The 21,780-nt window shown below is 39.1% G+C and overlaps 1 protein-coding gene across 4 annotated transcripts in view; it reads right to left on the bottom strand.

The window, feature by feature from the left end:
• LOC130749140 (glycine--tRNA ligase, chloroplastic/mitochondrial 2) overlaps positions 1–20,775 on the bottom strand; it is a 34,642-nt gene extending 13,867 nt beyond the window's left edge. Inside the window, exons 1-18 of one of the 4 annotated variants that reach the window (XM_057602434.1) lie at positions 20,422–20,775; positions 20,144–20,194; positions 19,540–19,607; positions 18,852–18,933; positions 18,676–18,739; positions 12,324–12,379; positions 12,112–12,189; positions 11,750–11,824; positions 11,594–11,664; positions 10,890–11,006; positions 10,668–10,769; positions 9,507–9,633; positions 9,070–9,153; positions 8,718–8,804; positions 7,445–7,546; positions 7,298–7,361; positions 1,502–1,557; positions 131–202 (exon numbers count right to left, since the gene is read on the bottom strand). In XM_057602434.1, coding sequence (XP_057458417.1) covers positions 131–202; positions 1,502–1,557; positions 7,298–7,361; positions 7,445–7,546; positions 8,718–8,804; positions 9,070–9,153; positions 9,507–9,633; positions 10,668–10,769; positions 10,890–11,006; positions 11,594–11,664; positions 11,750–11,824; positions 12,112–12,189; positions 12,324–12,379; positions 18,676–18,739; positions 18,852–18,933; positions 19,540–19,607; positions 20,144–20,194; positions 20,422–20,652 — 1,587 coding nt within the window. In that variant the 5' untranslated portion in view covers positions 20,653–20,775. Of the gene's footprint in view, positions 1–130; positions 203–1,501; positions 1,558–7,297; positions 7,362–7,444; positions 7,547–8,717; positions 8,805–9,069; positions 9,154–9,506; positions 9,634–10,667; positions 10,770–10,889; positions 11,007–11,593; positions 11,665–11,749; positions 11,825–12,111; positions 12,190–12,323; positions 12,380–18,675; positions 18,740–18,851; positions 18,934–19,522; positions 19,608–20,143; positions 20,195–20,421 lie in introns of those variants that run through there. The other 3 variants (XM_057602435.1, XM_057602436.1, XM_057602437.1) reach the window with 3 other exon arrangements.
• Positions 20,776–21,780: the final 1,005 nt, after the last annotated feature.

The following is a 21,780-nucleotide window of genomic DNA, read 5'->3' as shown; positions in this document are numbered from 1 at the left end:
AATTATATATGTGTCTTCTTCACCGAGAAACTATTGGTAAGGTGAAGATGTTCATTGTCTATATTTTGTTTTTTCATCATATCTTGAAGATAGAGGCAAATATCCTTACACACTTCCAAATCTAGCATACCTGTGAATTCCAACGCATTGTCTTTGGAAAAGAAATTTTAGCAATAGTAGCAGGCAAATCTTCGGACAAAACCTAATAAAAATAGAATAAGTCAGAAACAATAAAATTTCTCTTGTACAGCATGCAAGAAGCACAAAGAAATAAATCATAAAACTGTTGCCAGAACATGTCCTGGTGTCTATATGAAGTGAATTAACCTGGAAATTCCTTTTCAATAATTTCATATTACATTATGAATAATCTGAATGGTTAAGCATATTTATAAATGGATATAATCTACAAAAGAGCACAGAAAGTACATTTTTTCCTAACCCCTCACAAATAGATAAGATAAATCGTAGCACTTTGATGCATGGGACATTAATCAATATCAGTGTTCTGTGTTCAATGTAGGTAACTAACTGGACATATTCATCAAGAAGCTAGCAGTCTCTACCTATGAAACACAGACATTTCTCTTGAGGCGTTCGAGCGTAATACACTTTTCGGACACTGACACCCGTACAACACTCATATGACACGTGCAAGATACTCCACATCAGGTGTTCTATTAAAAGATGAAACTTTATCGACTCAGACACTTAGCCCACACCTCAAGGACACTTACCCAACACATTTTAGACTTTAGACACTTAACCGACACTCAAATCAAACATGACACATGAATAACACAACTCCTATTGAAAATTATAATTTTGTTTTCAAATAACTTCAAAAAAGTCAACTTAATTTAAGAAAAAGGTTAAAATCTCACAATGTTACAATAGGTCACCGTCACACTTCATTAGGGAATGTCGCTTCTTCCTTGTTCACACTTGTACCCCACATAGTGTATATATAGGGTGTATATCAAGTGAGAACAAGAGAAGTGCGAAGAGCTAATCTTGACCATCCAATCATGCATGGATGGCTAAGGTCAACTCGCTCATACTCACCTAATATGCTCCCCATATTTACAGATACACATATGTATCAATATATGTGTACATACACACTCATGTGTTGATCCGGTGTCTTATATTTTAGACATTACAAGTGTCGGTGAACCTGTGTCATGTCTGGTGTATCCGTGTCTATACCAAAAGCAGTGTTTAAGATTTTAAGTCCGTAAACCGCTTTCCAGAGAAATCAAGAGTACAATATTGAACGCTTATTTTATGCCTCATTTCATTTGGTGCAGAGATCACTTGACTCTAAAAAATAGTTTTGAATATCATTGGAATGTGTATTAGCACATTTGCATATTAATTTGGTCCAGGATTGAAAGGTCAAGGGCATTTATATGTTGATTTTTTAAAAAGAACACATAGTCAAGAACATATAAACAAACTTAAAAGGGCAAGATTTCAAAACTGAAGAAAACTAGAAAACCTCCAAAGCATGTCTTGAAGACTCTTTTATACGAGCGTATACATATTCTGTTTTCCCTGCAATATCAAGAAACCACATTGAAATACCTATTGTAGGAGTGGGTTTATGGTAGCAGCATATTCGCAAATAAATTGGCAAGTCACACAAATTGAATTGCAGTGCTTCAAAATCAAGTTGAAATTGCAAGCATGCTCTGATAGCAAAAAAGAACACAAGTCAATGTTTTGTTTTTGCTATATGGAAGCATGTTAGAAAAACTCAGAATTGTAAAAAGTGTTTATCATTGATGATTGAAAAGCTAATGATACAAGAGACTGATTACAACTTATATAGAACTCTATAGCTTGTTCAACAAGCTTAACAAACTCAAACTCTAACTGACTTAGTTGACAGCTAAGCATCTAACTGATTCAGTTGACAGCTAAGCATAACCGCATAGCCTAACTGAATTGCCAGCTCATTATAACAACCCTAGTGCTGACTGTTAGTACAGTCAGCAACTACTAAAGTGTAACTCTGTACACATTCATACAATGTACTCTAATATCCTCCCGCAAACTCAAGGTGGGTGGGAAACCAGTTTCTCACACACATTGAGTTTGTTTCTAAGAGCCTCAAAACGAGTAGGAGAAAGAGCCTTGGTGAATATATCAGCAAGCTGATCAATAGAAGGCACATGCTGCACATGAAGAGAATTATTGAGAACTTTTTCCCTGACAAAGAAGATATCAAGTTCCATATGCTTGGTGCGGGTGTGCAACACAGGATTATGAGTTAAGGCCACTGCTCCCATATTATCACAGTAAATTCTTGGAGTAGAAAATGGAACATGAAGCTCATGAAGTAAGGATTGAATCCAAAGCAATTCGGCAGATGTATTGGCCAGACTTCTGTACTCTGCCTCAGTGCTAGAACGAGCTACCAGAGTTTGTTTCTTGGAAGCCCATGAAACCAAGTTAGGACCAAAGAAAATACAAGATCCGGAAGTGGACCTCCTATCATCAGGATCTGAGCCCCAATCAGCATCACAAAAAGCCTCCAAAGACACTAGTGAAGATAGAGAACAGGGCCTAATGTGTAAACCATGATGAATAGTCCCTTTGAGATACCTAAGAATCCTTTTTACTGCCTTCCAATGTTCTTCCAGAGGTTGACTAAGAAACTGGCAGACTTTATTAACTGAGTAGCTAATTTCTGGCCTAGTCAAGGTAGCATACTGCAATGCCCCAACTATAGATCTGTAAAGAGTTGGATTTTCAAGAACCAATGTAGAAGAACTCAACTGTGATTGAGCAACAGCAACCGGAACTGGCATAGGAATTGCAGAAGCATGATCTGCATGAACTTCATCCTTTTCTGATTTTTCTTCTCTTCTTCATCATCATGGCTGATGAAGTTCATGCAGATCATGCTTCTGCAATTCCTATGCCAGTTCCGGTTGTTGTTGCTCAATCACAGTTGAGTTCTTCTACATTGGTTCACAAGCTCACGCTGAAGCTTGATGACTCCAATTTTCTCTCCTGGAAGCAACACGTTGAAGGCATTGTTCGTACACATAGGTTACAGAGTTATCTTGTTCATCCAGAGATTCCACCGCGGTTTCTCAGTGAGCAAGATCGTGAGAATGCAGTCGAGAATCCTGCATATCAGGTTTGGGAGCAGCAGGATTCAGCGTTGTTCACGTGGCTTCTCTCTTCACTCTCGCCTTCTGTGCTTCCAACTGTGGTGAATTGCAAGCAGTCGTGGGAAGTGTGGCAAGCTGTGCTTGATTTCTTCCAGGCTCAGACGATTGCGCAATCAACACAGCTTCGATCTGAATTGCGAACCATTACCAAAGGATCGAAGAGTTCATCTGATTTTCTCAAACGCATCAAGTCGATCGTGAACGCTCTTGTCACGATTGGCGACCCGATCTCGTATCGCGAGCACTTGGAAGCGATCTTTGATGGTTTGCCAGATGATAATAGCTTTCTGATGACGATTGTTTACAATCGCGATCAACCTTGCTCGATCTCGCAGGTTGAAGCGATGATCATCGCGCATGAAGCGCGTTTGGAACGCACGCGTGTGCGTCAGATGCAAGCTTCGTCTCCAGCGGCGTTTCTCGCTCATGCATCTGCGCCACCACCGTCGCCTCAGGTTGCGCCACCACCGGCGACACCTACTGCACCACCTTCGACGACAGTTGCGCCTCCACCGCCGGTGCACTCAGAGGTCAACTACTCTGCTAGTAGCGTTGACTCGTCAGGATCTGATGATCGCAATCGCTCCAGTGACTCACGCGGTTATGGCGGCGATCGTGGTGGCTACAATAACTACGGTGGACGTGGTGGTCGTTCCAATCGTGGTGGACGTGGCGGCAATCGTTCCGTTCAATGTCAGATCTGCCACAAGTATGGCCATGACGCAAGCATCTGTTATCATCGTGGTAGTTCTTCTCCTTCTGCGTCTCCTTCACACAGTGGTGTTCTACCACAGGCTGCCTTAGCCTCACTTCTTGGTTTCAATCCTAATTTTGGCATGCTACCACAGTTTGGTTACTCTCCTTTCAGAGGCATGTCTCAGTTTGGTTCCCCTGCACAGTTTGGAGTTCCGTTTACTGGAGCAGGATTTGGTGCTGGTTTTACCTATCCTTCAAGTGCTATGATGTATCCTACTGCACCTGCCTCTCTTCCCTTTGGCATGTTTCCTCGTGCCTCTGCTCCACATCCTCGAGCACCACAGGCGTTGCTCACAGGACCAACATCTTCTGCTTCTAACCTTGGCACTTGGTTTCCAGACTCAGGAGCAACACATCATGTCACTCATGATGCCTCTGCAGTTTCAGATAGTGTGTCCGTGGCTGGTAGTGATCAAATCCTGATGGGAAATGGTAAAGGTTTGGCTATAAAATCTGTTGGTTCTGCCTCTTTTCCTTCTCCTTATCACACACAAACCACTCTTACTCTTAAAAACTTGTTGTTAGTGCCTGATATAACCAAAAACCTTGTGAGTGTTAGCAAATTTGCACAGGACAATGGAGTTTTCTTTGAGTTTCACCCTTTTCATTGTGTTGTTAAATCACAGGACACTTCTAGAGTTCTTCTTCGTGGCTCACTTGGCAAGGATGGCCTGTACTCCTTTGATGGCATGCACTCTTCCACATTTCTCAAGAATTCTCTTCCTGTTTAGTTTCCTTCTGTTTTTGCTGTTTCCAAGAATAATTCTGATGTATCAAGTCCTAGTGACTCTGCTTTTAGTATTGTACCTAGCCAAAGTTCTTATGACTTATGGCATAATAGATTAGGGCATCCTCATCATGAGGCTCTGCACAATGCATTGTCCACTTGTAAGATTCCAATTCCTAATAAATCAAAATTTCATATTTGTCATTCTTGTTGTGTTGCTAAGTCTCATCGTTTACCATCCTCATCTTCTACTACTAGTTATTCTACACCCTTGGAATTAATTTTTACTGATCTTTGGGGTCCTGCATCGGTTGAAAGCACTTCTGGTTGCCTTTATTTTCTAACTTGTGTAGATTCCTACTCTAGGTTTACTTGGATATATCCAATTAAGAAAAAGTCAGAAACCAGCTCAGTTTTTCTTCAATTCCAGGCAATGGCTGAGTTAAAATTTGGTACAAAACTGAAATCAGTACAAACTGATGGAGGTACAGAGTTAAGCCTCTCATTCCTCACTTTGTCAAAACAGGTATAGATCATAGAATTACATGTCCTCACACACACCATCAAAATGGAAGTGTGGAAAGAAAACATCGTCATATAGTGGAAACTGGTTTGTCATTACTAGCTTGTGCTAACATGCCTTCCCAATATTGGGATCATGTTTTCCTTACAGCTGTCTTTCTCATCAATAGGCTTCCAACACCAGTTTTGAGTAATCTCAGCCCTTATCACAAACTGTTTAAAGTTCCAGCTGATTACTCTATCTTGAGAGTGTTTGGAAGTGCATGCTATCCTCACTTGAGGCCCTATAATTCTTCCAAGTTAGAGCTCAGGTCTAGAGAGTGTGTGTTCCTTGGTTACTCTTCTTCTCATCAAGGATACAAATGTCTAGATAGTGATGGAAAGATTTATGTTTCCAAAGATGTAAAATTCAATGAATTCAGATTTCCTTACACTACATTGTTTCCTTCCTCTGTATCTGACTCTTTTTCTTTGGGAATTTCTTCTTGTATACCACTGGTCCCACATGGTCACACACTGGCTCTTCTCCAAGAGGAGCAACATTCTGCTCCAGTGGTTCCTTCTCCTCAGCCAGGTACACCTGTTTCTGCAGTTAGGTCTACTGCATCTGTTGAGACCATGCCCTCTTTGCAGACTGCTTCAGGTGCTTCTCCAGCTGTTCAAGGCACTCCTACTTCCTCAGGGTCCATATTTCAACAACCAGCAGCTGTTATTTCTCAGGGAAATGTTCATCCCATGCAGACTAGAGCTAAGTCAGGGATTGTGTTACCTAGGCTTCACCCTACATTGCTTCTTACACAAGCTGAACCTACAACAACTAAGCAGGCTTTGAAGGATCCTAAATGGCTTCAGGCTATGCAAGCTGAGTATGATGCTCTCCTTGCTAACAACACATGGACCCTTGTTCCTCTTCCTTCCAATAGAAGGGCAATTGGTTGCAAATGGGTGTTTAGGGTGAAAGAAAATCCATATGGTTCTGTCAATAGGTATAAAGCTAGGCTAGTGGCCAAGGGGTATGATCAAGTGCATGGTTTTGATTATGCTGAAACCTTCTCACCAGTTGTAAAGCCAGTCACAATCAGGCTTATTCTTTCCTTGGCTGTTACTAAACATTGGCATATTCACCAACTTGATGTGAATAATGCCTTCCTTCATGGTGCCCTTCAAGAAGAAGTTTATATGGTACAACCACCAGGTTTTCAGCAAGAAGATAAGCAGCTGGTTTGCAAGCTTAATAAAGCTTTGTATGGTCTCAAACAAGCTCCAAGGGCTTGGTTTGAGAAATTGAGGGCTGCTTTGGTCAGAAATGGTTTCAAACCTAGCTGTTGTGATCCCTCTCTCTTCACTCTCCACACAGCAACAGATTGTGTTTATGTCCTAGTCTATGTTGATGATATAATCATCACTGGGAATTCTCTTTCACTGGTTCAACAAATTGTTACTAAACTTGACTCAGAATTTGCTTTAAAGCAATTGGGCAAGTTGGATTATTTTCTTGGTGTACAAGTCCAACATCTTCAGGATAGATCTCTTCTTTTAACTCAGTCCAAGTATATTAGTGATTTGCTGGAAAGGGCAGATATGGCTGATGCTAAGGGGATCTCAACACCAATGGTTAGTGGTGCCAAACTAAGTAAATTTGGTGACTGATTCAGTTGACAGCTAAGCATAACCGCATAGCCTAACTGAATTGCCAGCTCATTATAACAACCCTAGTGCTGACTGTTAGTACAGTCAGCAACTACTAAAGTGTAACTCTGTACACATTCATACAATGTACTCTAATAAAGCAGTTTTTTTTAATACAAGAATAACTTAATGGGAGGAAAAAGTTCAAAACAGGAGGATCAGAAACCTACATAAGCTACCAATAATATACAACATTGATATGGCCTGATAATCAGTAGTATTTGGAAGTAACAGTTCATGATTGTATTTTAGTTATTTACTCTAGTGTATACAATAATTTACTTTTTTTTTCCTGGTTGCCAGTAATGTACAATGAAAAGTGAAAACCAACAATTAAACCCAAAAGTGGTTTAACGAGGAGGACAAGAAGAAACACAATCACACCCACTAAACAAGTGGTTTGCATCGGGATACTCACCATCAACCTTTCTGTACACCAAATCCAGCGGAACAGAGTATCTACGTGAAAAACCCTCAATGGCCTGGCATAAAAAAAATTAAATTAAGGCAACATTTCTGGAACCACAAAATTCAGGATAAAAAGAAATCCCAAGCAGAGTAAAACCTTTGTTGGATTTCCTTCATGATCAAATGCTTTTGAAACAGGAGGCCCTCGAATTTCAACCTCCTTTTCTGTTTGTTTTGTGAAAAGATTTTCAACAGCAACCTGTAGATTTCACAGCACGAAACATATATGATTACTATCATTTCGTACGTGAACATTCATAAAATTTGAAAATGTCACATTAGCATTCAATTCCAGGACTTATAATTCTGTCTACTTATTGTAGAAACCACAGCAATTCTCTTCACATTAGATTTTTTTTACAGAAAATATAGATTATAATGAGAGAACATAGAGATAGTACAACTAGAGTGAGGAATCAAGAATAACAAGACCTCTGGAAAAAAACAAGAAACAGCAAAAGAATTTTCTTTAGGTCTCACATTGACTAGAGATCGGGCCAATGAAGTCCTTATAAAGTGTAAGGCAATCCTCACCCCTGAGCAAGCTTTTGGGGTAGAGTTTAGGCCTACTCCAAATTCTTAAAATGGTATCAAAGACACTATGACCAAGTGGTCTAGAGTTCGATCATCGTTGCCCCCATTATTCTAAACTTATTTGAATTTCAGCACAAGATGGGAGAGCCTGTGCATTGTCTGCGCTTCAAACCCAACGGGCTCTTGCATGAGGGGCATGTTAGAAATATAGTAACTCCTGAATTAAATGCTTCAATCATAGTAGCTCACTAAATTTAGACCTAGTCCAAATTCTTAAATATTGAAATATCAAGACTACAAAAAAGCAGTCGAATCTCTACATATGAGAAATGGCAAGTCCTCTGAAATAGATAGGAGAAGAATAGCAAGAGAAGCAACAGCCTTAGGAGCTATTGAATTTGATATGGATTTGTAAAATAGGAACCTTTGACAGTTCAGCGATAAATTACCATTCGGAAGCTGGAACAAGGATTTGCAAGAAAAAACTGCACACTAATATATTGTATAAATTAACCTATCAGAGAAGATATACCTCAATGTAGAATGTAACACTGGTAAACAACTTCCTAGTATTTTAATTTTGCTGAGTTCAAATTGCTTTTCCTTGTCTACAACTCTACATGCAATGCCAAAGTTGCACCCGAGAAACAAATGGTAACGTATCACTTTTATCTATTCAGTTCATTATTCATCCTATTTGTTTCTCATGTTATAAATAAGGAAATTCAAAATGACACTGCTAAAATAATTCCATCAGATCCCACAACAATTATAACAAAAATGCAAAGCATCTAGAAACAACACTTGAGCTTAAAGGATAAAGTTTGTTCCCGCACCACTAATCTACGAGGGGTGCCGAAAACTTGCACTTCACCATGCTTTAACCTCTGCTGTTCCAGTAATTGCAACATTAAATCTTTCAGCTACAATAACCAGCAGAGTTGAATCAACATCGAATAATGATGGTCAATCATAATATTCAAATAAAATAATAATGGCGGACAGTTAATAAATGTCTAGTGACAGATTGAAAACGGTTCATATCAGAAAAAAGGAATGAAGATACTTCAAATCCTAAACAAATAATAGAGAATAGAGAATAATATGATTGTTGATACAAAAGTTCAGAAAGAAATAACTTGGAGTTAAACAATATCATGATTTTAATTAGATGAAAATAAGGTATACTTGTTTGCTTGCATCAACAACATCGTGAGGTGGCAGCTCTTCAGTTCCAATTTCAAGAACAAATGCTCTTGAATGATCATGCACCTGTAACCAAAGAAAAGCTAGAATTTCACACTAATTACGAACAAATTCACACACATTAATCAACAAAGAAACTCATAGTCAAGCTAAACATTAACTTGATTTAAACGCTATAATAAATCATATAATTCTTAGTGCTAATATTTTACTTGAGGGAGGAATAGCTCATAAATTTGTCTATAAAGTTTGTCTCTAAAATGAACATCATTTAATAAATCAAGATGAAAATGTAGATAAAACTGATAAAGAAAAGCTGCAACAAGCATTCCAAATCAAAACAACTGCCTCAAATATTAGCAACATCAAATTTTCATGCAAGATAAAGTGACTCAACTAACCCACATATGCATACTAACCTTCTCACACGCAGCCTCCAAAACTTCCTTTGGTAATACAATTTGATCAGGTTCAGAGATGAGACCAAGGGGGAAGCCAAGCATCTCCCTGGTCTTCAGCCAAAGTTGTGCACACTGCCGAGCTAAACTGAAGAAACCAACATGAAGATTAACCAACAAACTAATGTAATAAAAAAGAATATTAAAATCCAAAAAGCTAACAAAATAACTAACAAACTGATGTAATCTACAGCAGTGTATCAAAGGTCTAAAACATCAAAACAACCTCAAAGAAATGTTAGACTCAAAAGATTTACTGTGTTATGGGATGCTCCAACTTGATGATTGGTAGGCTTTACTTAGGTGAATATTAAGGAGAAGTGCAGAGGATCCAGGTCTATCAAGGGGGGAATGATTAATTAACAGATAGCAAGAGAGGCAATCAAGGGAAATGGTGATCTGAAGAGCTGTATGGATATAAAAAGGAGAGCAAGAAGATAGAGCAGGGGAGGGTCGAAGAGTAACGAAGAGTGCAAGATAACTCAAATACCGTGTTATCTAGTTTTTGTTTCAGTGTCTTCATCTTCCACTGTAAATCTACCACTGATCACACTAACATCAGTATCTAACTATCTATTGAGTAATACATTAGATTTACCATAACTGAGTGTGTTCTAATCCTGTTTTGATCAAATTAAAATCACAAGTCGGGATCATAAATCACAAAATACATTAGCACGGTATCACTCTCTTCCAATTAATGTTTCTAATTTTAGAGACAAAGAAAATGTCTTATGCTAAGGAATCCTAGATTTTCAAAATGATTGACATGTGATGTGAGGAAAATTTTGCATTAGGCAACTTACAAAAAAAAAATAAGTCAAGAACAGAAATTGCAAAACAATTTTAATTCTTAAGCCTACTATCAGACGACCTAGAAAGACTGAAAGAGAATCAGCTATTTCCCAAGAATATCACAGATGGTCATATTAAAGATAAGATCTGAGAACCAAATATGACCATGTACCCAACTTTTGACTTGAGAAATTTGCAGAGGACAATATAATGATAAATCTCAAGGACTAATCACGATAGTGATTAAGATTATATCAAACTATCAAAGTGATGCAAATAGATATAAAGCTCCCACATGTATTTGAGCTACAAGACAACAAGCATTACCTACGCATGCGACCAAAATATCGAGCACGCTCTGTTACTCCAACAAAGCCTCGAGAGTCCAAGATATTAAAAGCATGAGACGTTTTCAGAAGTTGATCATACCTAGCATGTAGTAGTAAAACACATGTCAGAAGTAAAGACAGTGAAGAAAGAGAAATCACATTAAATAGTCAATAAGGGCTAAGATAGTATAAATAGATACATAAAATATGACAAACATACGCAGGGATTGCAAGGCCTGAAGAAAGCAAGCAACGAGCTTCCTCCTCAAAGAAATCAAAATGTTTTTGAACATGATCAACACTGGCATGCTCCAAGTAATACGCACTCATTTCCTTTCTAGAATAGAAAACAAAATATTATTGCCATTAATAGACAAACAGTCCAAAAATCAAATAAGAGATCCATAGCTTTCAGAATCTAGGAAAAGAACTGCAACTACAAAGAATGTCCTTAAGAGACTGAGATTTGTCAGTTATAACAATCATTTAAATTAGCATCATTATGTATCCTAACAAACTTCACGCTATACAATTTACAAGAGAAATTAAGCTAACAGAATTTCCTTATGTATTTAAGCCCTAGTATGCAATGAACTGTGTTAATTTAAAAGAGAGATAATAACTAATTTATAATATTTCCAACAAGACCAATTGCTGGCTTTACAGTACTACAGTTGTCTTCTTAATTTTCCTTGTCCTTCTCTTTGTGATCCTTTCATTTCAGGCCAAATAGCCATCACACCAGAAGTGTTCTCCCCTCATTTGAAAATTGTCAATGTGTTATGAAAGTAAATGAAAAATAGAAAACAAATAAAAGGGAAAAACGTAACACTCTTCATGATAACTGAACAATATTTAGAAAATTCACCACAACGAAGAAAAACAAACACAATTCAAAAACCAGTAGTGGGAGTAATTAAGTACTCATTCTCCAAGAACAGTTCCCCATATGTAATTCCATCAGAATATTTTATCTTTTTGAAGTGATCAACTCCCTGTCACAAATTTAATGAAACTTTTCGTAAGTTATTAAATGGGTGATAGAAAATGAGAGCAGAAAAAAAAAGTTAGCAAACAGACCTGCAGCGACATCAGGATACGCTCAAGGCCATAAGTGATTTCCACAGATACAGGAGATAACGGGAGACTTCCAGCCTGGAGAGAGAGAGAGAGAGAGGGGGGGGGGGGGGAGATGAGAACAACAAAAAGTATAATAGAGAACCAATCAGAAAAAGAACACTGAAAAGATAGCATGTAATGAAAAATTGATAGTAAAATAAATACAAAAAAAAATCTGTTTTCTTCTCTTTCTTCATTTTGATAAAAATGTCCCCTTGTTTCTAGCAGGACATGTTGTACTCTACCTCATTTTTCCCTTCTCTAATAAATTTTCTCCCCTTCGAAGAATTAATAATAATAATTTTCTAAGTAGCAATTCATACCTGCTGAAAGTAGGTGAATTGAGTAATCTCCATCCCATCCATCCAGACTTCCCAACCCAAACCCCAAGCACCAAGAACCTATATACATTTTCAAATTTCAATGAACATGTCGAAAGGGAGATGATAATTTTAGCAGTATGAAGTTGGAGAGAGTTTAAAATTGCATTCCAGTAAGCAGCACTAAAATAATTATAAACCAAAATAAATATTACCGGACTCTCCCAGTTGTCCTCCACAAATCGTATATCATGCGCAGTAACATCAATACCTATGACATATGTACTCCACAAATTAAGACCCAGAGCTCTAAATTCAGGATTCATGAAGTAGATAACATAACTAAGGTATAGTAAAAACTTCACAACCTTCTTGCTGTTTTACCATTTTGAGCAACTACCCTAAAAAATTTGCAATGATCATTGTCCAGTAACTTGGTTTCAAGGATGCAGGGAGACCTTTTACAACTATTCTTTATTACTTTGGTGGTTGATGTTTCAAGTCACTAGACAATGAAAGGCTGCAAGCAAGGTTAGATTAGAGGTTGGTTATTATTATCGGAGAGTGCAGAAGTTCCCCATTTGCAATATGCAAATTACAATTCTCTCAGAAGAAATGGACAACTTTAGATAGTCTTTCTTTGAAAGTTTTGTGGTTGTTTCTGGCTTTTGGGCCACTCCAAATTTCACGCTCCAGATGTTCAACACTAAGCGTGAGGGGTGTGTTAAGGGCCCACATTGACTAGAGATATGGCCAAAATAATCCTTATAAAGGGTAGAGCAATCCTCAAACCTGATCTAGCTTTCGAGGTTGAGTTAGGCCAAACCCAAATTCTAAGAAGGTATCAGAGGCTTATTCTATATCCTATTGAGCCACCCACCGCTGTCTAAAATTCACTTGGGCCCGCGGCTTTAAGCCTTGGGGATTTCGCGATGCAGTCTACAACTCTACATAGGCTCACAGCTTCCCAGTTGAATCAACAAAAATTGTCCAATAATCTCCACCCTCTGGGTTGATCTAATCTTGGCATGGGAGATCCCATATTGACTTGAAATCAATAAGACCAAAATATTATGGCTTTGGAAATCCTCACCTTATGAGCTAGCTTTTGGGGTAGAGTTGAGCCTAACCCTAATTCTAAGATTTTCTTACTTCTTTTGTGAGATCTCTTCCATTTTCATGCCAATTTTTTATCTTGCACTGAAGTCTGGAATGCTAGTAAACTAAAACAAAAATAGGAAATTGTTGAAAACTCAGAACTCTGTAAATCTAATTCTCATTCATTTCAAAGTTGGTGATACAATGAACCATAGTTCAGTATTTATAGAAGAATATGAAGCTTGATGAACAAGCTAACAGTTCTAACAAACTCTAACAACTAACTCTAAATTCTGTTATGCCAGCTAAGCTTGACAGCTAAGCAAGCATAACTAACACACTAACTCAGCTACAATCAGTAGCTTTACTTAACACGAGTAGTATACTCTAATACACCCCTGCAAACTCAAGGTGGGGGAGAAGGAACCCGCTCAAGCACCTTGAGTTTGGAACGAAGATACTCAAACCTAGTAGGGGAAAGAGCTTTGGTGAATATGTCAGCAACCTGGTCTTCAGAAGGAATGTGATGAACAAAGAGTCTTGTCAAGAACCTTTTCCCTCACAAAGAAGATATCAAGCTCCATATGTTTGGTGCGAGTATGAAGAACAGGGTTATGAGTGAGAGCAACTGCACCCATATTATCACAAAATACTCGAGGTGGAGAAAAGGGAACCTGAAGCTCTTGCAATAATGACTGAACCCAAAGTAATTCTGCTGATGTATTGGCCAGGCTGCGATATTCTGCCTCTGTGCTAGATCTAGCAACCAAGGTCTGTTTCTTGGAGCTCCAAGAGACCAAATTTGGACCAAAAAAGACACAAGTGCCCGAGGTTGATCTTCTGTCATCAGGGTCAGATCCCCAGTCAGCATCACAAAAGGCCACAAGAGGGACAGAAGTGTGTAAGGAACAAGGCCTAAGGTGAAGACCATGATGTATGGTGCCTTTAAGATACCTAAGTATTCTTTTGACAGCCTTCCAATGATCCTCCAAGGGCTGGCTGAGGAATTGGCAAACCTTATTCACTGCAAAGCTAATCTCTGGTCTTGTCAAAGTAGCATACTGCAGAGCACCAACAATAGACCTGTACAATGTTGGATCTGCAAAATAATTTGAGCCATATTTGCTCAACTTAGCACCTCCAATCATGGGAGTAGATATGCCTTTGGCCTCCCCCATTTCTGCTCTCTCAAGCAAATCATTGATGTATTTTGTTTGTGTAAGAAGTAAGGATCTGTCCTTCAAATGATGAACTTGAACACCTAGGAAATAGTCTAGCTGCCCCAACTGCTTCAAAGAAAATTCTGAATCAAGATTCTTCACCACTTGTTGAACTAATGGCAGTGAATTCCCAGTAATAATAATGTCATCTACATAAACAAGAATGTAGATAACACAACCTTTGGTGTAGAAAGTGAACAAGGAAGGATCACATTTGCTAGGAGTGAAACCATACTTAACTAGAGCTGCCCTTAACCGTTCAAACCAAGCTCTTGGGGCTTGTTTGAGGCCATAGAGAGCCTTGTGCAGTCTGCACACAAAAGACTTGTCTTTACAAAGAAAACCAGAGGGTTGTGTCATGTAGACCTCCTCTTGAAGTGCCCCATTAAGAAAAGCATTATTCACATCAAGTTGATGAATGTGCCACTTCTTAGTGATAGCCAAGCTGAGGATTATGCGAATAGTAATTGGCTTTACCACTGGAGAAAAAGTTTCTGAGTAGTCAAACCCTTTCACTTGGTGATATCCTTTGGCCACCAACCTTGCTTTGTATCTATTAATTGTCCCATCAGCATTCTCTTTAACCCTAAATACCCATTTGCAGCCAATAGGCTTTCGATCCTTAGGGAGTGGAACCAAAGTCCAGGTTCCATTGGCCATCAAGGCATCATATTCAGCTTGCATAGCAGCCTTCCACTTAGGATCCTTTAATGCTTGAGTAGAGTTTGTAGGTTCTGCTTGGGTTAGGAGAAGTGTGGGAAATAATCTGGGCATGACAATACCAGATTTTGCCCTTGTTTGCATGGGATGAACATTCCCAATGGGCTGAGCAACTGCACCAGTAGAAGAAGAAGTTGCAGAATTATTATGACCTGGCTGTGCTGATCCAGAAGATGATCCAGGACTAGGTGAGTGACTAGGCTGCTGCTGAACTGAAAAACCACTGGGATGAGTGTCCCCTGAAGAGGGAGGTGAAAGTGGAGGAGCATTAACAGCTTGAGGGGGACCATGAACAGCAGCTGGTACCAGAGAAATAATAGAAGAAAGCCCTTGATCTGGGTGAGGAACCTCTGAGGAAGTGAACATGTGTGGATAGGGAAAATTGAATTCATCAAAAACCACATCCCTTGAGATATAAATTTTGCCTTCATTGTCCATACACTTATAACCTTGATGTTGTGATGAATAGCCCATGAACACACAAAGCTTAGATCTCAGAGACAACTTGGATTGTGTGTAAGGCCTCAAATGTGGGTAACAAGCACAGCCAAAGACTCTAAGTAGCTTGTAATCAGGTTGTGTATTAAAAAGCTTAAGGTAAGGACTTGCATTGCCTAAAACAGAGGTAGGCAATCTGTTAATGAGAAACACAGCTGCAAGAAAGGCTTGATCCCAAAATTGATATGGCAAATGAGCATGTGCTAGCAAGGAAAGGCCAGTTTCAACAATATGGCGATGTTTCCTCTCCACACTACCATTTTGGTGGTGTGTATAGGGACAAGTCAACCTATGAACGATCCCTGACTTTGTAAAATAGGAAGTAAGGGGTTTAAACTCTGTGCCATTGTCAGTTTGAATAGACTTAAGTTTCTTGCTAAATTTCAATTCTACCATAGCTTGAAACTGTAGAAATGTGGAACAAGTATCAGATTTCTTTCTCATAGGAAAGATCCATGTGAAACGAGAAAAGGCATCCACACAAGTAAGAAAATAAGAAAAGCCACAAGAAGACTCAATAGAGGAGGGCCCCCATAAATCAGCAAAAATTAGCTCTAGAGGAGAGGAGTAAACAGTAGTAGAAGAATGAGATGGCAATCGATGAGACTTAGAAAGACAACAAGCTGAACAAACATTGAACTTTGTTTTATTAGGAACTTGAATATTACAAGAGGTTAAAGCTAAATGCAAAGCCTCATGGTGAGGATGACCTAATCTAGAATGCCACAAACCATAAGAGGTTGGGCTTACAATAGCAGAAGATGAAACTAAAGACTTAGGACTAAGACTAGGTGTAGTAGAGCTAGATAATGCAGCTGACAAAGCAGAAACTGAGTCTGAAACAGCCACTGGAGACAAAGAAGCAGAAGCTGGAATAGGAGATGTCTTGGAAAGGGAAGGAGTATGCATGCCTTCAAAGACATACAAGCCATCTGGTCCAACATGACCTTGAAGAAGAACTCTAGATGTGACCTGACATTTAACAACACAGAAAGAAGGGTGAAATTCAAAATAAACATGATTGTCCCTTGCAAACTTACTTACACTAACCAAATTCTTGGTGATATTGGGAACTAGAAGCAGATTTTTAAGAGTGAGTGTGGTTGTATTATGATAAGGAGAAGGAAAAGAAGCAGATCCTATAGAGAGGATTGGCAAACCTTGTCCATTCCCCATGAAGATGTGGTCATTACCAGTGAGGGAGACACTATCTGAGATGACTGAGGAGTCATTTGTCACATGGTGAGTAGCACCAGAATCAGGGAACCAAGTGCTCAGGTTTGCTGAAGCAGATCCTCCAGCCTGTGATGTGCCAGTAAGCATAGCTTGTGGAGGCCTTGCAATGGAATTTCCAGGCCTCTGTCCTCCATTGTTGAACTGAGAAGGAAAATTACTCCATGGAGTACCAGCAAAGGGACTAAATCCAAACTGTTGAGGACCAAAAGGAAAACCAGAGAATGAATTTCCATGACCAAACTGCTGTTGCTGACCAAACTGAGTGGGAAAACCAAACTGAGGAGATCCACAGTAAGGTGAGAAGCCAAACTGAGGCATAGGCATCATAGGAAAATTAGGAAATTGCATTCCATAGCCTGAGTTCATTCCAGAAATGCCAGAAGAAGGAGTGGATGATGATGAAGAACCACGATAGTAACAAACAGTAGCATCATGTCCATACTTCTTACAAATCTGACATTGAACGCTGCGATTATTACCTCTACCTCCTCCACGGCCATTGTAGCCACCACGAGAGTTGTTTCCACCATTGTTGCTAGTGTAGCCACCACGTCCACGCGATTCATAGGATCCAGTGCGATCATCACTGTGATCATCATAAGAACGATCCTTATAGGAAGAATCGACAGATCCAGAAGCATAATTTGCTTCAGAGGCCACCGGCGACGGTGTCGACGGCGGAGGTTGAGTCGCTGGTGGCGGTGGTGCTTGAGTAAGGAGCGCCGACGGAGGATTTGTCGAGATCTGGGGAGTACGAGCGCGATCGAGACGCGCTTCATGTGCGATAATCATCGCTTCAACCTGCGAAATCGAACTCGGTGATTCACGATTGTACACAATCGTTTGAAGATGACTGTATTCCTCAGGCAAGCCATCAAACACTGCTTCCAAGTGTTCATGATAGGAGATTGGATCTCCAATCGTGATTAGCGCATTAACAATCGACTTAATACGCTTGAGATACTCAGAACACGATTTCGATCCCTTGGAGATGGATCGAATCTCAGATCTCAGTTGTGTTGACTGCGCGAGAGCGTGTGCGTGGAAGAATTCGAGCACTGCTTCCCAGACTTGCCAGGACTGAGAGCAATTCACCACAGTAGGAAGCACTGATGGTGAAAGCGAAGAAAGTAACCACGTAAACAGAGCAGAATCTTGCTGCTCCCAGACTTGATATGCAGGATTCTCCACTGCATTCACACGATCTTCTTCAGTGAGAAATCGTGGTGGAATCTCAGGATGAGAAAGGAAACTCTGCAACCTGTGAGTGCGAACGATCCCTTCCACATGCTGCTTCCATGAAAGAAAATTTGTATCATCAAGCTTCAACGTAAGCTTGTGAACAAGCGTGGATGAACTCAACTGCGGTTGAGCCACTGGAACTGGAATCGGGATCGGAATCTCTGGAATTTCTTCAGCCATGAAGAAGAAGAAGGAGAAGAAAATAAAATCGAGAGAGATCTCAAGGATCGTGACCTGCTCTTGATACCATGTTGAAAACTCAGAACTCTGTAAATCTAATTCATTCATTTCAAAGTTGGTGATACAATGAACCATAGTTCAGTATTTATAGAAGAATATGAAGCTTGATGAACAAGCTAACAGTTCTAACAAACTCTAACAACTAACTCTAAATTCTGTTATGCCAGCTAAGCTTGACAGCTAAGCAAGCATAACTAACACACTAACTCAGCTACAATCAGTAGCTTTACTTAACACGAGTAGTATACTCTAATAGAAATTTAACACGAGAATTAATTGAGTTGATTCAGAGAACATTAAACCCAATCACTACCTAAAGCTGAAAGGCTGTGGATAAAAAGGTCCTGCGAATTTCCAGGATCAGGCTTCAATATCACCTGAGATCAGACAACAGCCAGCGATTCAATGGTAGAAATAATAATGCGTTATCCTAGAAAAGAAATCTAATAATTTCAAATTCTGAAATTTGATCAGAATATCTAACTTGACCTGAAACTGAGTGTGTCTTTGGAGCCTATTTGGGTTTTCTCCATATCGACTATCATCAGGGCGGATGCTAGGTTCCACATACCTTACATCATAAAAGACAATAAGAACAGGAATTTCAAATCCAAAACCTTTACGCTCTTCATTCATTAGTAATAAGTGAAGATAAAAATTATTAATAAATACACTATTAAAATCAAATAGCACTCATTCGACTCAAGTAGGCTCAAAAGCAACAGATTTTCTGAGAAATTGTTGAGATTCATTCTCTTGAATATTCTGATCTGATTTCTTATATGTTTTTTATTATGAAATACTGGATGCTTGCTTTAAACCGGTTGTCTAATCCCTAAAGTATAAGGATTCAACTATGTAATGACATAAATAGAAATTCGAAAAATGAGCTAATCTCTTAAACAATATGCAAGTAAATTCTCAAGTGAAATACCCGACCTTCTTAGAATAAAATAACAGAAATGGAATTAAGAAACACGAATCTGCTACAAATTTCAGACCATACAGGGGCTAAAGGACATATGCACTTTTTAAGTTTCAATCCTTTTTTTAGCAGTGAAAAGGATGAAAAAATCATTTGCAAGACTAATTTCAGAAAATTTCTTTGGTTGACTCTAATGAGCATTTTGAAAAATTGATGCATAAACCAATGAACTTACATCTAAAACATACTTACGCAACATTCCATGGTTCTGGACCAAGAACCCTTAAATATGTAAGAGGATTCATAGTCCCAGCTCCAACCTGCTCAATAGATCCAAAAATAAATATGTATCAAAGACAATTATTACAAGAGAATGAATCAGTAGGATAGATATAACCTGTAGACTTAAAACATATTAAAGCAGCTGTTGCAGACCAAAATCCAAACACAAACATTCCACTGTACATTAAGGACTTTTAAAATGTTATCCTGGTAATTTAACTAGTGGCAATAACTCCACCATATGGAAACCCATACCTAGCCTATTGCATTGCAGAAAACACAAACAAAACCAAGGAGAAAAAGAAACACAATACAACCACTATTGGCAACATGTATTGTTCACACATAATTTTACACAACCAAAAATTCGAAACTGGACTTCATCTCAAGAAGTCAAAGCTTAAAACCAAGCAATAATAATATTAAAAAAACTTCTTTTTTCACTAGATGGGATCAGCCAAGTTAATCACCAAATGGCACCACATTATCCTATCATACTAACTGTGGAGGAAAAAAACTACTTTGAAAAACAATTGAATGGACAATGGCAATGGCAATGCAGCAAAATAATTACCTCTGTGTTGCTACATTGCATTATGGAACATCCAACAGAAGCCCAATATTCCTGCAACATGAACAAGAACAACAAAAAAACACTTTTTAATAAAAAAATGGCAGATAAAGTGACCCTTTTGCAATTGGCTGCTCACAAGCTAAACAAAACACAAACTTGACACTTTTGCAATTGGCAGATAATGTGACCCTTTTGCAATTGACTACTCACAAGCTGAACAAAACACAAAATTTGCTAAAAAAATGAAAAATGGGAGCTTGGGGAGGAGCTGGTAAGACCTGAAGGCGTTGAATGGCTTGCTGGAAGGTGACGGAGGATGCCTTGCGAGGAGCAGTGTTGGGGTTCGTAGAAGAAGAAGATGAAGAGTGGTGGGAGAGGGAAGAAGGTGAAGGAGGAGTGGAGGTGGCGGAGACGGTGGCGAAACGACGACGGAGGAGTGTGGGGAAGAAGCGGGTGGCGGTGTGGGGTTTGAGAAACGAGATGACTAGTGGCAACGCCATGATAGCCATGGTTGGTTGCACACCGCAGTGATACTGATACTGATTCTACACTTCACTTGCTTCTTCCACACAAGAGGGATAGGTAATAGGATTGGGTTTAGCTTAGCCCTTTTATTTCATACTCAAAATGTTTGCCCAAACATTCAAGATTTTGTTTTTAGGTTACATAAGAAAATAAATATCCAATGCAGAAAACAAACTTTTAATTTAATTAAGAAATATAATTGATTTTCGGAAGGGTATCTCATGTTTGGAAGGGTATCATCATGAACGTCAAAGATGATTTTCGGAATGGGTTCAGAGTGCATTTGGGGATGAAAGTTCTTCGATATGGTGGTATCCGGAAGAAAGCATCGCTCCTAATTGGGAGTGAGACTGTTGAGGGGTCTTTATGTAGTTATGGTTCAGAGCTAGAAGCACGGTGTGCCAAGATTGGTTGGGAGCTTGGGAGAATTTGTGGCCATATATTGTTTGTGCATATTTATGATGTCAACATTCGGGTTACTGATATGTGAGATAATGACCAGTTACACTATCCTCTTGCCAGCTTGGATTTACGAGCATTTCTCATGTGAGATTTTCAATCGAGGCAAGATGAGTGGTTACATGGAGGACGTGCCTAGAGCAGCGCATTGGAAGTGCATTAGGACGAGTTGCAAGCTAGGAGAAGGGTTCAATTGGATGACATGGATGCTTACTCTATCATCTAGGTGCCCTATCATGTTCATATGAGGCGCCCACCATTACAACCGCTATCATTGTATATTCAGGTACATTCGTGCAACATATATCACACGACCTCATATGTCAGAGAGGGTGCTCTAACAGTTGAGGTACATACAGATGATCCATTATCCTCCCCAAGTCATTACAAACACAACATCCATGGGGAGGAGACATATGCCTTGTACGTCGCTCATATTATTTAGACAGGGGTTCATGTTACTTCTATGAGCATACCCGAGTACATGTCATGGTATAGTGAGATATCACATCCTCTCATCATACTTAGGTGCATACGAATTACTCATAATACAATGATAAATTTTATCTCATTACCTTGAACTAGCTATCCTCAATTATGTTTTTACTTTTGTTATGCCCTAACGTCGAAATTGCATTATTTTTAGGCTGCCA

The sequence above is a fragment of the Lotus japonicus genome, chromosome 3 (genome assembly GCF_012489685.1).
Source record: "Lotus japonicus ecotype B-129 chromosome 3, LjGifu_v1.2".
Taxonomy (NCBI): domain Eukaryota; kingdom Viridiplantae; phylum Streptophyta; class Magnoliopsida; order Fabales; family Fabaceae; genus Lotus; species Lotus japonicus.
This window is presented reverse-complemented; position numbering and strand designations above follow the sequence as displayed.